Below are 15,586 nucleotides of genomic sequence, written 5' to 3'. Positions count from 1 at the left end.
GTGTGTGTACCTTGCTGTGTGTGTGCAGTGTGTAGCGTAGCTGCTGCAGGGTGTGTGTGCGTGTGTGTGCACCTTGCTGTGTGTGTGCAGTGTGTAGCATAGCTGCTGCAGGGTGTGTGTGCGTGCACCTTGCTGTGTGTGTGCAGTGTGTAGCGTAGCTGCTGCAGGGTGTGTGTGCACCTTGCTGTGTGTGTGCAGTGTGTAGCGTAGCTGCTGCAGGGTGTGTGTGCACCTTGCTGTGTGTGTGCAGTGTGTAGCGTAGCTGCTGCAGGGTGTGTGTGCGTGTGTGTACCTTGCTGTGTGTGTGCAGTGTGTAGCGTAGCTGCTGCAGGGTGTGTGTGCACCTTGCTGTGTGTGTGCAGTGTGTAGCGTAGCTGCTGCAGGGTGTGTGTGCACCTTGCTGTGTGTGTGCAGTGTGTAGCGTAGCTGCTGCAGGGTGTGTGTGCGTGTGTGTACCTTGCTGTGTGTGTGCAGTGTGTAGCGTAGCTGCTGCAGGGTGTGTGTGCGCTGCTGTGCTTGCGGCTGGAGGCCGTGCTGTAGCAGCTGGTAGTAGGGGGGGGGCACGGAAGGGTGGGGGGGCAGAGCCCTGCCCTCATCCAGCTCCCGACGGATCTCCCCCGGAGACAGGCATCCCCACGGCAACGCATCTGATCACACACACACACACAGACAGCAATGCATTTAATGATACAGTGATGTTGCATGATACACACAAAACTGTTACAGTACCCTATGTTATTAACACCAATACTTTGAGAATGGCATTTTATTCAAATTTTAATAAAAGCCTTATTTGTTATCCGTAAAAAAAATAAAGAATTTAAAGTTCCATGTTCTGTCCTTTAGGTCTATTCCAGGGGTCGGCAACCCGCGGCTCCGGAGCCGCATGCGGCTCTTTGATCCTTCTGTCATTCCACTTTACATTTCAAGTTACTTACCCATTACTTTTAAAACTAGTAGAAAATGTATTAAAAAATCCTCTGTTGAATGAAATTAACTGTACGTTAAATATCCAAACTTTTTCTTATAACCGTCTTTATGTGGCTCTTCTGAGATTAAAAAAAATAAATTTGGTAAAAGTGGCTCTCCAGGCAAAAAAGGTTTCCGACCCCTGGTCTATTCTATTAGTTATATTACTGGCTTTGTGCTGCGGTATTGTTTCATTGATATTGGTATGGAGATCATTTCGCCAATGTGTCGATCTCCTGGAGGTGTGTATGTTTCTACCTGTGTATATCTCCTGGATAAGAGCACATACACTGATACTTGCAAATGCAAGCAAAATAGGCGTACTGTCAAGCCCTGGTGTGTGTGTGTGTGTGTGTGTGTGTGTGTGTCCCTACTATAGACTGTATATATAGAACTATAATCAACATAATAAGCTCTCTTAGACGTATTTAAGAACACCAATAGACAAAAAAAACTTTTCAGTTGATACGCAACACTCACCAGACAAGAACAAACCGATTGTTGTTTGTACTGTTTAGCTAACTCACAGCCGCAAAATTCATCCAGCCAGCTAGCCTTCGGCGCCGAGTCGACCTGCGTTGTGGAAAGGAGAAGGGGGCGGGTTTCACTTGACAAGGGGCGTGTTTAACTCGCTGAGTGGCAACTGAGTGGGCGTGCCTGACCGCGACTCCTCTTCACTGCGAATGCTTCAACTTTTGCTGCGCAGCCGCACTTCAAATTGGCTCCAAATTTTCCAAGATGGCATCGCCTCGGCAGCTTCAATTCCATAGAACACTGCAGAATGCAGCCACACTGTCCAGTTCTATATATACAGTCTATGGTCCCTACCCATGCATATCTCCTGGATAAAAGCACATATGCTGTGTGTGTGTGTGTGTGTGTGTGTGTGTGTGTGTGTCCCTACCCGTGTATATCTCCTGTATAAGAGCACACATGCTGTAGATGTCAGCCTTCTCTGTGCAGAGCTGCTGCTTCACCACCTCAGGAGCCGCCCAGTTCATCAACGCAGCAGGCAGAGGAGGAGGGGAACCGCAGGGAGACACACTCCCATCACTAACACACACACACACACGCACGCATACACACACACACACACACACACACACACACACACACACACACACGTACACACACACGCACGCACGCATGCACACACACACACACAAACACATACACAGAGAGTAATACACACACACGCACGCACTCACACACACACACAAACACACATACACAGAGAGTAATACACACACTGAAAATGCACATAATGTTTTCTGTGCTTTCTGTGTAGATTTGTGTGTGTGTGTGTGTGTGTGCGCGTGTGTGTCTTACACAGACGTAATGAAGCCCAGGCTGGTGAGTTTGGCGAGGGTGGGCCGCACCATCAGGACTGAGTGTGAGGAGAGTGATCGCAGCACCAGCTTGCGTGTGTGCAGGTACAGCAGCGCCTCACACACCTGCAGCAGGACACCTAACATACCTTCCACAGGCAGCACCGGCAACGCCTCCCGCTGCGCACACACACACACACACAATTACAAACACACACACACAATTACAAACACACACACACACACACACAATTACAAACACACACACGCACACACACACAATTACAAACACACGCACATGCGCACACACACACACACACAATTACAAACACACACACACACACACACAATTACAAACACACACATACACACACACAATTACAAACACACACATGCACACACACAGACACGCACACACACACAATTACAAACACACACACACACACACACATGCACACACACAATTACAAACACACACACACACACAATTACAAACACACACACACACACACACACACACACACAATTACAAACACACACACACACATGCACACACACACACACACACACATAAAAACACACACACGCATGCAAACACACACACACACACACACACACAGACACACACACACACAGACACACATACAAACACATACATGAAAACACACAAACAAACAAACACACATCCACACAAACACACAGACATTCACACATACAGTACACACACACACTCACACATACACACACACACAAAGATAAGGCACACATCATTGAGTTATATCACATGAAGTACTGGGCAAGTGTACGTGTGTGTGCATGTGTGTGTGTGTGTGTGTGTGTGTGTACCTTGTGGTGTATAATGTCGTGCAGCGGTCCGATGTGCACCCTCTCGAACACCAGACGAGTGTGTAGGTCTGACCCCAGAGCCACGGCCAACAGCTGCAGCAGGTGCGGATGGAGCAGACGACTGCAGCACAGCACAGCACACAGCGCACACAGCACAGCACAGCACACACAACACAGCACAGCATACACAACACACATGAGTAGGCTATGAGTAGGCTATAAGAATGGTATGAGTAGGTTAGGAATATCGTATGAATATGTTATGAGTAGGCTATGAGTAGGTTATGAGTAGGCTATGAGTAGGCTATGAGTAGGCTATGACCAGGCTATGTGTATGGTATGAGTAGGCTATAAGTATGGTATGAGTAGGTTAGGAATATGGTATGAATATGTTATGAGTAGGCTATGAGTAGGTTATGAATAGGCTATGAGTAGGCTATGAGTAGGGTATGAATAGGCTATGAGTAGGCTATGAGTAGGGTATGAGTAGGCTATGAGTAGGGTATGAGCAGTGTTTGGGTTTGTGTGTGTACCTGCAGTAGTCCTGCTCTCTCTGCAGCACGTCCCTGTAGCTGTGCAGCCTCCCCACCTCACTGCCACTCTGGGGGAGCAGGTCCTTCACCGTCACACGGCAACCCCTCCAGCTGGAACTACCATGAGACATGAACACCTATCTCAGGCTGTCACGCTGTCTGTCTGTGTGTCTGTCTGTCTGTCTGTCTGTGTGTCTGTCTATCTGTGTGTCTGTCTATCTGTGTGTCTGTCTGTCTGTCTGTGTGTCTGTGTGTCTGTCTGTCTGTGTGTCTGTCTGTGTGTCTGTCTGTCATTCATCTTAAGGGGAAGCTACACCCGGTGCGTAACTGAAGCGTTCCTTTACGACGCGTAAAATCCATTTTAGAAAACTGGGCCCAGTTCCCCGAAAGCATCTTAAGCCTAAGAGTAGTGCTGGGCGGTATGACCAAAAATGTATATCACGGTATTTTTCTAAATTCTTACGGTTTCACGGTATATGACGGTATTTTTTTTCCATGCATAATCAGATGTTCACAGCATTTTCTACAGGTTGAGAGAGGAATTGCTGCAGTACATTGACTAAGGATGGTCTATTTTACTGTCATGATGTAGAATAACTCCACACTAGTGGTAATGCAGTTTTGCATGGCCCCAGAAAATGATGCTGTTTACAAAGAGCCACTCATGATTCTAATGAAGAATCTAATCAGAATGCAAAGACAATTGCAGTCAAAATACAGAACTGTACTGTGCAAATTTCACAAACATCTTGTAGCCTATAAAACCAATACAAAAAGTTGTTTGGTGGGTTGCTAACTAACGACATCATCACCTACTAGCCAGCTAGTAGGGAGGGAAAGTAATCTCATCGTCATCTAGTGGTTGCGTTCCTAGAGTTTAGCGGAGTGGATGGGATTTTTTTTTTAGAAAAAATATATCTCGGTGCACATTGGGATCTTAATTTAATGCCTTCCATATGTTAGGCACTGGGGTCACCTCTATTGCTTCAAGTGGTCATACCTTATTTTTAGGATCAGTTGAATTGTTTTGAGTTTTTGTCGTAACATGGTGATAAGGAACTACAGCTGCATGTGACGTCAACTGCTTAACTTTGCTTAATTGGCTTAACCCTCTAGGCGCCACGGTCGAGTTTACTCGACAAGATGCGGTACTGAATAAAACGGCCGATTTAGTCAAATAGGGTGTCATATTTCGTTCGACCTCCACTCCACTAGATGGCAGACATGTCATACGTCATCCCCGAGTCGAAAAAACGTCATGCTTTAAACAAAACTTTCTAGCTACAGCGCATTGAATCAGTGCATGAAATACCGGAGCTAGTGTGCGTGTGAGCCACTTTGTCAGAGCGATATTGTCAACGTCAGCGAGTATTTTGCATTAGATTATCGTCTAATGGCATCAAAAAAGTTTACCTGAAATGAAGTGTTGGGTCTTCTATTCGCGGACCCTGATTCTGAAGGGGAATATCTGCCTTCAGAAAATGAGGGTGATTCGTTTAGTGAGGCTTCAGATGTGTCCCTGCCTTGCAATGATGCAGCTGGACAAAGTGAGTTTACTCCATAGTTTAGCTTACACCAAGCACAAACGTTGAATCGTTTGCCCAATGTCACTGTTGGGAATAATGTTTCACGTGTTCGGAGTGTTCATCGGGAAGTTAGCAGGGTGTTAGTGGTGTGGCGAACAAGGCTGGAGGTAGCCTAATATCCATAGCGCTAGCTTCTGTCTTCTGAACGTGTGCCTCTCCGCAATCGCGGCGACAGTAAAGTGGTGGAGCCTTTGTCTAATGCCACTGGGTATGTTAGACGAGGTCGAAGTGCTCATAGGACAGTTAGGGGGGAACGTAGAGGCAGTGTGGGGAGTCGCAATGAGAATGACAGTAGGCCTAGTCCGAGCTGCGCAAATTCTCTCCACTCGACGCGAGCGCGAGGCAGATCTGGCCATGCTGCTCGCAACAGGAGCAGAGGTGGTGACACGGGGCAGGAGAGCCATTAGGCCATGCATAGTCTATCACAAGATGATGGGAATGCCGGCCCTGTATGGATAGGATATGGATATGGATAGTCATTATCTCTACAGCAAAAGGCCTGCTATACAAAAAAAAAATTGTCAGCCATTTATTAGTAATGATTTACACTGTTGATTATCTATTTCCCTGACCATTTAGGACATGTGTTCTTTTTTGTGTGTTCATGTCCTTGTGATGTGTGTGTCTTTGTCAGCTCAGAAAAAAACAACAACAAAAAACATCAACAAAAACAACAAAAAGAAAACAAATACTAACATTGTCTCTTGTCTTGTCTCGTCATCTCACTCCTGATCTGTGCCTTGCCGTGGCAAGTGAGCTTTTGAACTAAACAGGTCTTGTCTACTTGTGTTTGTGTGTCATCTGAATAATATATATGTGCCCCATACATGGAATCAGAGTGCCTACTGTATGTAGTAAATGGAAAATCTCTACAGCAAAAGGCCAGCCTACCGCTACATGCATTTGGTTTGTTTCTGCCATTTATTAGTAATGATTTATACAGTTTGTTTACTACTTACTATTTACCTGAGCATTCAGTATTGTCCAATATAGCATACAGAAGGTGAGGGACATTTTGGGGGAAAAGAAGTGGTGCATTTTATCATTCAAACATGCAACTTTTCATGAAAATTCTATAATCCAAGATGGCCGCCACCATATGACGTCATAATATGCAAATTAGATATAAACATTTAATCTCTACATAAACTTTGGGTCATCCTTAATATTTCTCTAATTTACAGAAAGTCTCTATCTCTTATAACTTTTAAGATATAGCCTTTTGAAATGAAGATGTCAAAATCGAACGTTTAAAAAAAAAACTCTGGCGCCTAAAGGGTTAACATATTTTTGTAATAACGGAACGTGATGTAAACCGCGTGGTGATAACCTTTATGTCAGGATAACTGGTGTTGTGCTTCTACTCACATGAAGAGCTAGCTGTAAGTGTTAAGTGTCAATGCTAACCAGGCTAATAAACAAACCATGCTACTGTGAGTAACGTTGAAGGGTAAAGTCACGTGACTTCTTTTGTAGTTCGTTTATGAAACAAAAGGAGCAATTTCGATTTTCTTAAATAAGGCAAAATAGGGTCTGACATTTTCACAGTTAGAATATTATTACTGTATAGACACTGAAAAATATTTTTGGTGGATAACATCGCTGATTTGGCTTCACAATATTTTTTTAAAAATAGGTCTATGGGACTTAACATTGGAGCTGCTCTTCAATAGGAATGCAACCACTTGGGGCGCTGGTTTTCACTTTCCCTCCCTGTTGCTGTTGAACAATCTCAATAGAATTTTCGTGACGGTAAATCCCTTTCGCAGTATCCCTTAACGTTTTTCCTTAACTAAAGAAACAATTTAAGGTATTCTGTGCAACACCCTTAAATAAACCCCTTATCTAAGGATAAATTAAGCCTTAAGGGTCATACTTAAGGGGAAAAACTTCAGGTGTTTTGTGTTTACCCTCACTATGCCTCGCAGTGGCACCATGCGTGCGTGTGAAAAAAAAAAAGTCCCGCGGCGCAGCGTTCCAAACGTTGTGTAATCAAATACACCGGTATGGCGGTATATTAAAAATTCATATCATAACGAAAATATACACCGGTATACGGTGTGAACCGGTATACCGCCCAGCACTACCTAAGAGCGTCGTAAAGTCCCTCTTACGAACGTCTTAAGATTTACCGACTGTTTCCCGAAACCATCGTAGCTTAAGAGCGTCGTGAAAACACTCGTAGATCTACGAGTGCTCCAGAGTTGTCGTTACCGGCTAAGAGCGTCTTAACAGTACTTCTCACTGAGGTCACCAACAGGACATACAGAGGATTACAACTTAGAATACATAATCCAACTTACGTTCCCATTCTTTATTGTGTTTACCAATACAGCATAGCCTACATTTAATGTGATGAAAAGCGGACAAAAATGCAATCAAGTTATGAAACGAGACGTTGCCAGAATAGTTTGCCATTATCTTTGCTAAGTGAGGGCTATATTTTATTAGGCCTATAAGGGTACAAGCAGAGAAAGGAACATGTTGTTTAGTCTGTAGGCCTACTGCATCAAAATCTAAGCCTACACGTTTCCTCATTTTACTCGACTTCTTTCTTATCTTCTGTGTTCTTAAGTGACACAGCGAAAAAGTAGCCTATTGCATGGTGCAACAATCTAATCTTAAATAATTACAATTATATATGTCTGTGTGTGGTATATAACCTACTTGGGATGCTTACATGCAGATGTCAAAGTGTTTCTATTTTCGTATTGATGTGAATTAATGTGTAGATCCGAAGCTTAAACGGTAGGCCTATAGCTGTGACGTGCAGTCACCTGACATCACCATCAAATCAGAGGATATTTCAGAACTATTAACGTGGACAGCTCCCCTTAAGAGCGTCTTAAGAGCAGTGCACGCGCGTTCACGCTACGAGCATGTTCGGGAAACATCGTGATGAATCGTAGAAAACCCTCTTAAGAGCGTGTCTCCGTCGTTATCGGGAAACTGGGCCCTGGTCTATTTTTCTGTAACATACACGCCACTATCACGTCTGTGTATCATGTGCAGCTACTTCCATTGATTATAGATTGCAGCAGACGCAACGCGAACTGAACGCTTCAGTCTGGCTGTCTGTGTGTCTGGCTGTCTGTGTGTCTGTCTGTCTCTCACCTGCAGGTGCTATTACCCTGCATCTGTGTACAGAGCTGAAAGGTGTGTGGAAGACAAGAACCTCCTACTTGCTTGTGTGTGCAGTCTGCTAAGGCAAATGCAGGTAATTGCAGATGTGTGTGTGTGTGTGTTTGTGTGTGTCTTACTTGCTCATGTGTGTGTGGTCTCCTAGCGTGAAGTCGGTGGGCGGTTCATCCTCCTGTAGCGTGAGCTCCACGTCAGACACCAGCGGAATACACGCCTGCAGCCCCACAAGCTGCCCCCGCCGCTCCACACACAGCTGCTCACCCAGGGGGCAAAGGTCAGGGGTCGGGGGTGGGCATTATACAGGCCACAAACATTATGAAAACGCATGTATAATATACACTACACACATAATGCCAGCATACAGGCACAGGAATTAGCACACATAGGAACACCACATGGAGTTCTGCAATGTGGACATACATAGCCATACGTGCCAAACGTATACATTACACAGGGTGTCTACATAAGAGTGTGAGTGTGTGGGAGAGAGAGAGAAAATGTGTGTGTGTGTGTGTGTGTGTGTGTGCATATGTGTGTGTGCATATGTGAGTGTCTGTGTGCGCTGTGCCTACCTTCCCAAAGCCAAAGCACTGCACTGAACCCCAAGGGCCACTCCTGCTGCTGCTCTTCTTACTGAGACACAAATCAGAACCCCTACACACACACACACACACAACACACACACACACAGACACACACATACACACACAAAACACACACACACACACACACACACACACAAAACACACAAAACACACACACACACACACACACATCAGAACCCCTACAGCACATGAGCAACATTACACACATACACATACACTCTTACTTAAACACACACACAAGCACACAAACACACACTCTACTCACACACACAAACGTAACCCACCCTGGTTTCAGGAGGTCCTTCAGAGAGGGGGGCCTCAGCAGCATCTTAGAGGAAGAGGGGGTGGAGCGTGTCTCCCCCGGCAACCGCTGCTGAACTAGACTCTGCATCTGAGACATGCAGCTGTTCAGGAACTCAATAATCTACACAGGCACACACACACACACACACACAAACACACAAACACACACACACACAAATAAACATGCATAACAACAATAAGAGGGTAACATGCACATTGTGAACCGTACCAAAAACATGGCAAGTTTATTTATATAGCACATTTCATACATAGTGTTATTCTACTGCTTCTTTCAGTTTCCCATTGTGAAGGTTCTTTAGAACGTGCAATTAAAAATCGGTTATTTGCACGGCTATGAAGTAGTTCCATTTTTTTGACTTTCTTAGGCCTACATATTTTGTATCAATTCGCACGAGTTCTTTAGAACGTTCAGTGAAAATTACCGTTAATTTGAAACATTGTATCTAGGAAAAACAGCAAAGAAACACCGCTGCGCTGAATATGTCTGATTACGGCCTACCAGAAATGACTTTCAATGAACACCTGCTGCCGCGCATCAGTGAGGCTGTTGGACTTGAGAAGCGCTTCACCAACCACTCTTTGCGCGCTACTGCCGTTCAGCTGCTGCCCGAGGCTGGACTGGAGAGCCGGCAGATCAAACTTCACCATCAATGGGAACGTGCAGTTCAATTTACAAAAATAAAAATGCCTTATTTTGATTCCATCAATGTTTTGACTGTTTTATATGTAGCCTAGGTGGTAGACCCGCTGGTTAGTGTTCCAGCGTAGCAACCATTCATGCGGGACTATAGTAGCCTAACAGTTTGAAATAAATACTTATTTAACAGCTTTAACTATCCAAATGAGATAACAAAAAAATGTAAAATTAACTTAATATATAACATGTTGTTAACAGTAGAATAAGCGGGATAATGGACTTCACTCCATTAGATTATCCGAAAAATAAGCGCACTTCGAGGTTGAACTCCGCTGCGCGTTGTGGCCGCATTAAAACCTTGAATGTGCGTTTATTTTCGGATAATCTAACGTAGTGTCGTCCATTATCCCTTACGTAATTTCAAAAGAAAATAAGAGGTTTGTATGTAAACATCAATATCCAACACACTCACATCAGCACAGTGAACAGGCTCACAGAACATGGTCAAGCTCACATTCACAAATTGAATCTTTTAAACTCCTAACCCTTTGCCCCTTAACCGTCATTTACAACATTAATGATGAAAACAAGGACATTTCTAAGTGACCCCGAACTTTTTAGATAGAGATAGATAGAAAGATAGATACTTTATTGATCCCCAGGGGAAATTCAAGGTCTCAGCAGCAGCATACATACAACACAAACACATTCTTTCTTTAACAGCAGAAAGAGCAATTAAAGTATATAATATAAAAACACAACTAAGCAGTAAGGACAGTAGAAGATAAAGAATATGCTAAATATACTAAAATACAAATTATACTAACACTTAATACAATATATAAAAATATACTAAAATACAAATTACAAAAATACAAATTAGACTAACACTTAATCTAAATCAGTTCTAAAAACAGTATCCACATAGTGGTGATTAATAAATCAGAGGCGCTTGCAATGACTGAGGCAGGGACTGAGCCTGTGATTCTCTGTGCATAGTAAGGTATGGTAAGGTGCTCTACAGTGCTCTGTGTGAATGAATGAATGAGTGTCATGGTGGTAGTGCAATGGTGATAGTGGTCATGGTGATAGTGCAAATGAGTAAGTCAACAGTGCAACAATGCAGAAATAAAGTAAAGTCTATATATCTATATATTTAACTATTTAAGAAAATGTATAAGTGTGGCCACAGTTCGGCTGTGGCATGGAGGGGGGGGGGGGGGGGGGGGTTATGCATATGTGCTAATGTGCTAATATAGCACGCAAACAGTGAGGCATAAAGACAGTGGTACAAGTGGCTAGTGGACAGACAGTACCAAACATGGAGGGGGTGACGGGGTTTTAACGGTAGTGTAGCTCTCCACAAATATACAACTTTTTAACGGTAGTGTAGCTCTCCACAAACATACAACTTTTTAACGGTAGTGTAGCTCTCCACAAATATACAACTTTTTAACGGTAGTGTAGCTCTCCACAAATATACAACTTTTAACGGTAGTGTAGCTCTCCACAAACATACAGTGGAGCTGGACGAAGGGTTACTGCGCCATCCCAGGTCTCTTAGCTACAGTATATCTGAGTGATGTGCTCAAACCTGGGAGTGTGTGTGTGTGTGTCTCAAACCTGGGTATGCGAGACCATAGAATGTTAATGAAACTCAGCGATCTCAAGCAAAATTAACATTGGCCAATGAGACGGTACATGACAAAGTTCAAGTAAAATAATATAAATCTTTGAGGCGGCTGTCTGCACATGGTTTGAAGTCAAGTGCACACACACACACACACACACACACACACACACACACACACACACACACACACACAAACACGTGCCTCATCAGCTCTGATGTGTGCTGGGAGATAACACACAGGGTTCGGTCTGGTGTGAAATCAATGTGCGCTATTTTACTTGAGGTGATGCAAAACCTGTTTCCAAGGTAACAGTAGCCGGAGTAGGGCCAGTAGCTGCTGTTGTCATACAGTATATATATAGATTATATAGACTATATGAATTAGACTATATGAACTCCCTGATTATTTCTGTTCCAACTTTAACAGGAAACAGAATCAAACTTATGCAGCCTCATCAAAAGCCTCACACTCACTCTCTCTCACACACACACACACTCTCTCTCTCTCACACACACACACACACACACACACACACACACACACACACACACACAGAGCCTCACTTTGGGTCCATTGGGTTGTGCTCCAGCAGTTGCCCAGTCCTGAGGTCGCTGGCCCTTGGCATCGTGAAGTCGGAGGTCTCCGCCCGCGTCCAGGAGCGTGCTCAGTAGCCTTGCGTTACAGGAGAACGCCACCGCATGAACAGGAGTACTCCGGTCATGACAGCGACTACGCACCATAACACATGATGTCACGGAACTGAACACAACATGTCATCACTCAACATAACACATGATGTCACGGAACTGAACACAACATGACATCACTCAACATAACACATGATATCACAGAACAGTGCGCAACATGACATCACGGAAACTATGGGTGTGTCTCACTGGTTAGTATTTAGTAAGAGCTAACAAATATGCTCTTATTTTTTTAATTTTCCAAAATGAAAAACGTGAAATGTGACAATATGGAGCTTAAGTGTTGGTGCATGTGCAACTCAAATCTACGGACTCACATTTGGCAGTGACACTACCGAGGTAGTTGCTATCATAGTTAGCAACTATGCTTTTGGGAAACAGATCCCTGGTTGGTAGCGGCCAAAGACGAGGACGGCTGGCTTCTATGGGATGGTATCGTGAGACGTGGATACTGTGGTTTACAATATGTGGGTGTGTCTTACTGGTGTGACATAATGGGGTGTGGCTTGGATAATGTGGGTAGTGTTATATAATGGGGTGTGGCTTGGATAGTGTAGGTGGTGTTATGTGATGGGATGTGGCTTGGATAGTGTAGGTGGTGTTATGTGATGGGGTGTGGCTTGGATAGTGTGGGTGGTGTTATGTGATGGGGTGTGGCTTGGATAGTGTAGGTGGTGTTATGTGATGGGGTGTGGCTTGGATAGTGTAGGTGGTGTTATGTGATGGGGTGTGGCTTGGATAGTAGGTGGTGTTATGTGATGGGGTGTGGCTTGGATAGTGTGGGTGGTGTTATGTGATGGGATGTGGCTTGGATAGTGTGGGTGGTGTTATTGGATGGGGTGTGGCTTGGATAGTGTGGGTGGTGTTATTGGATGGGGTGTGGCTTGGATAGTGTGGGTGGTGTTATGTGATGGGGTGTGGCTTTGATAGTGTAGGTGGTGTTATGTGATGGGGTGTGGCTTGGGCAATGTGTGTGTGTCTTACTGGTTGGGATTGGCTCCATACTGCAGCAGGAGTTCAGCAGCGCTGGTCATTCCCACCAGGCAAGCACAGAACAGAGACGTCTGCCCCAGGTCATTCACACAGTCCACATCCACACCTATAATACACAGCACACGGGTGATTCAGAGACAATGGACAACACAGGTCATTCACAGAAAATGTACAGTACAGGTCATTCACAGACAATGTAAGCTTACAGCTGAGGTCATTCACAGACAAAGTACAACAATTAGCCTAGAAATCTAGACGCACCCTAGCGGCAGCAAATTTAATTTGCAGCCAGGGTAGTCTAGCAACTCATCTTTGGCTTGCGAGCTGGAAAAATGAAACTTCAATCAGGCCAATCACATCGTGTGTAGAGTCGGCGACGGTTCCGCGTGAATTCCCTGCTACTTGAAAACAAAGAAGATGGATGCTGTTGCTGACGAACAGCGGTCTTTGAATCGCGACTCGAGTTAAGCTTTTTTTAAATTGACAAAAGTTTGATCAACTAGTCAACTAGCTCCGCTGGTGGGAAAATGCATGGGATTCATGAGTTGTGTCGCTATCCTAAAGGAAAGGAAATTTGAAAGACAACCGTTTATCCCACCTCTCAGATCGAGCGGTTCCAATGGATAGTTCCCAGACCCTACATTTTGATGTGGGTTAGGCTATACAACACTCATTCACAGACAATGTACAGTACAGGTCATTCACAGATAATGTACAACACTCATTCACAGACATACAATATGCAATATTTGATATTAACAGATGTCTTACAGTCCACATTAACCACATAGACTTCGACCCCCAGTCATTCACAGACAGCATCTACACACCTTTGATGCACAGGAACACACAGATCATTGGCAAACACTCAACACACGTCATTCACAGAGACCTCAATGACACCATCCGATTCCACAGCAACTTCACACAAATGAATCACCAACCAAACCTTGCAGCTTAGTGTACCTTTCTTGAGAAGTTTTTCCATCTTGTTGACGTTTCTCTCCAGAGTGCAGTGGTGAAGCTCTGCCTGGGGTCCCGCCTGCCTCACGACGCCCAGCCTCACGGGGCACGGCAGGGACAATGTCGCCGCCATGCCACACACAACACACCAGTCACAAACAGGCACAGGTCACTGGGCTACACCTCCTGAAGTGAAAAAGTTTGATCCAATAATGACATTAGTTGATACTGAGTCCATTGATAAATCTAAGTTGTTTTAAAAACTATGACTATAAAGATAATTATGTTATAGACAGGCTATAAGCTTCAAGATATTACTGACACCTAAAAAGTGTTATAGGAGTGTCAAGGATGTTAGCTCTAGCAACATATCTGCTATTCGACTTCTTCTGCGACTTCTAACGTTAGTTGGTTATCCTATTTTAGCTGTGTGATGTCAAATTAACAGTACTCTTGTGATATCAGGATAATGATTAAACAACACGAGATGCTTAATGCTGTACATTCTGTACCTTTATCTATAATACTCAGATATTTACTTGCTAACTATTGTTTCTTTCTTGGTTGCGCTATTTTTTGCTAACTTTTAGCTAGCAGCTAGGCTAGTGATGGCTAACGCTAGGTTGACAATGTAACTTCACTAATTAACCTCACTGGCTTTATATTTAGCAGCTTATAATGTGTATACATAATATGTTTCGTTTCTTAAACATTTTAAATCGAACATTAAATTACTGACCATGACAAATCACTGGTATATCACAGCATAACTTACTGTTGGTATGGCATATTTCATCTTCAGTGCTGTACTGCACTGCACGTGAGCATTGCAACTCCCTCGATTACATCACTGAGTCGTGGCAGAAGGTTCCAACCAGAGCATACAAAGTATTAACAAAGAATGTGATATTAGTTGCATTAGGCAACCTGGAAATCACTGTCACTTAGTGATATTGTATGTGACACATAATGCAAGGCCACCACAGGGTGATGACACCTTCAATGGGAAATATAATTGACAAGGAGGGTGAATTTGCTGATGTTTTTCAGCACCCAAGTCTCACTTACAAGCATTTCATTATAGCCTGCAGTTGTCCTTGACATATATTGAGCATATGGAAAATAAACTTGAACTTGAACCTGAACTAATGAGTGAACATTACTTAGGCTATCCCTTTATTTAAGATACTTATAGATACTATAAATAGATATATTTGTATTATTATTGTGAATGTTCTAACCTTAGGCTTAGTGAGAATAATAGCACTTTAATTATACCAGGTCACAACTGACTGTCACAGACATGATCATTTTCAGCAT

General features: G+C 43.8%; 1 protein-coding gene across 3 annotated transcripts in view; it reads right to left on the bottom strand.

Annotated features, from left to right (window-relative positions):
- LOC121709180 (inactive serine/threonine-protein kinase TEX14-like) overlaps nucleotides 1-15,164 on the bottom strand; it is a 45,076-nt gene extending 29,912 nt beyond the window's left edge. For all 3 annotated transcript variants that reach the window (XM_042092349.1, XM_042092350.1, XM_042092351.1), the window contains exons 1-12: nucleotides 15,042-15,164; nucleotides 14,270-14,452; nucleotides 13,295-13,409; nucleotides 12,167-12,332; nucleotides 9,293-9,432; nucleotides 8,976-9,057; nucleotides 8,523-8,656; nucleotides 3,677-3,793; nucleotides 3,144-3,264; nucleotides 2,299-2,477; nucleotides 1,874-2,022; nucleotides 457-647 (exon numbers count right to left, since the gene is read on the bottom strand). In XM_042092349.1, the coding sequence (XP_041948283.1) occupies nucleotides 457-647; nucleotides 1,874-2,022; nucleotides 2,299-2,477; nucleotides 3,144-3,264; nucleotides 3,677-3,793; nucleotides 8,523-8,656; nucleotides 8,976-9,057; nucleotides 9,293-9,432; nucleotides 12,167-12,332; nucleotides 13,295-13,409; nucleotides 14,270-14,399 (1,524 nt within the window). In that variant the 5' untranslated portion in view covers nucleotides 14,400-14,452; nucleotides 15,042-15,164. The remainder of the gene's footprint in view (nucleotides 1-456; nucleotides 648-1,873; nucleotides 2,023-2,298; nucleotides 2,478-3,143; nucleotides 3,265-3,676; nucleotides 3,794-8,522; nucleotides 8,657-8,975; nucleotides 9,058-9,292; nucleotides 9,433-12,166; nucleotides 12,333-13,294; nucleotides 13,410-14,269; nucleotides 14,453-15,041) is intronic.
- Nucleotides 15,165-15,586: the final 422 nt, after the last annotated feature.

Source organism: Alosa sapidissima, chromosome 5, assembly GCF_018492685.1.
Source record: "Alosa sapidissima isolate fAloSap1 chromosome 5, fAloSap1.pri, whole genome shotgun sequence".
Taxonomy (NCBI): domain Eukaryota; kingdom Metazoa; phylum Chordata; class Actinopteri; order Clupeiformes; family Clupeidae; genus Alosa; species Alosa sapidissima.
This window is presented reverse-complemented; position numbering and strand designations above follow the sequence as displayed.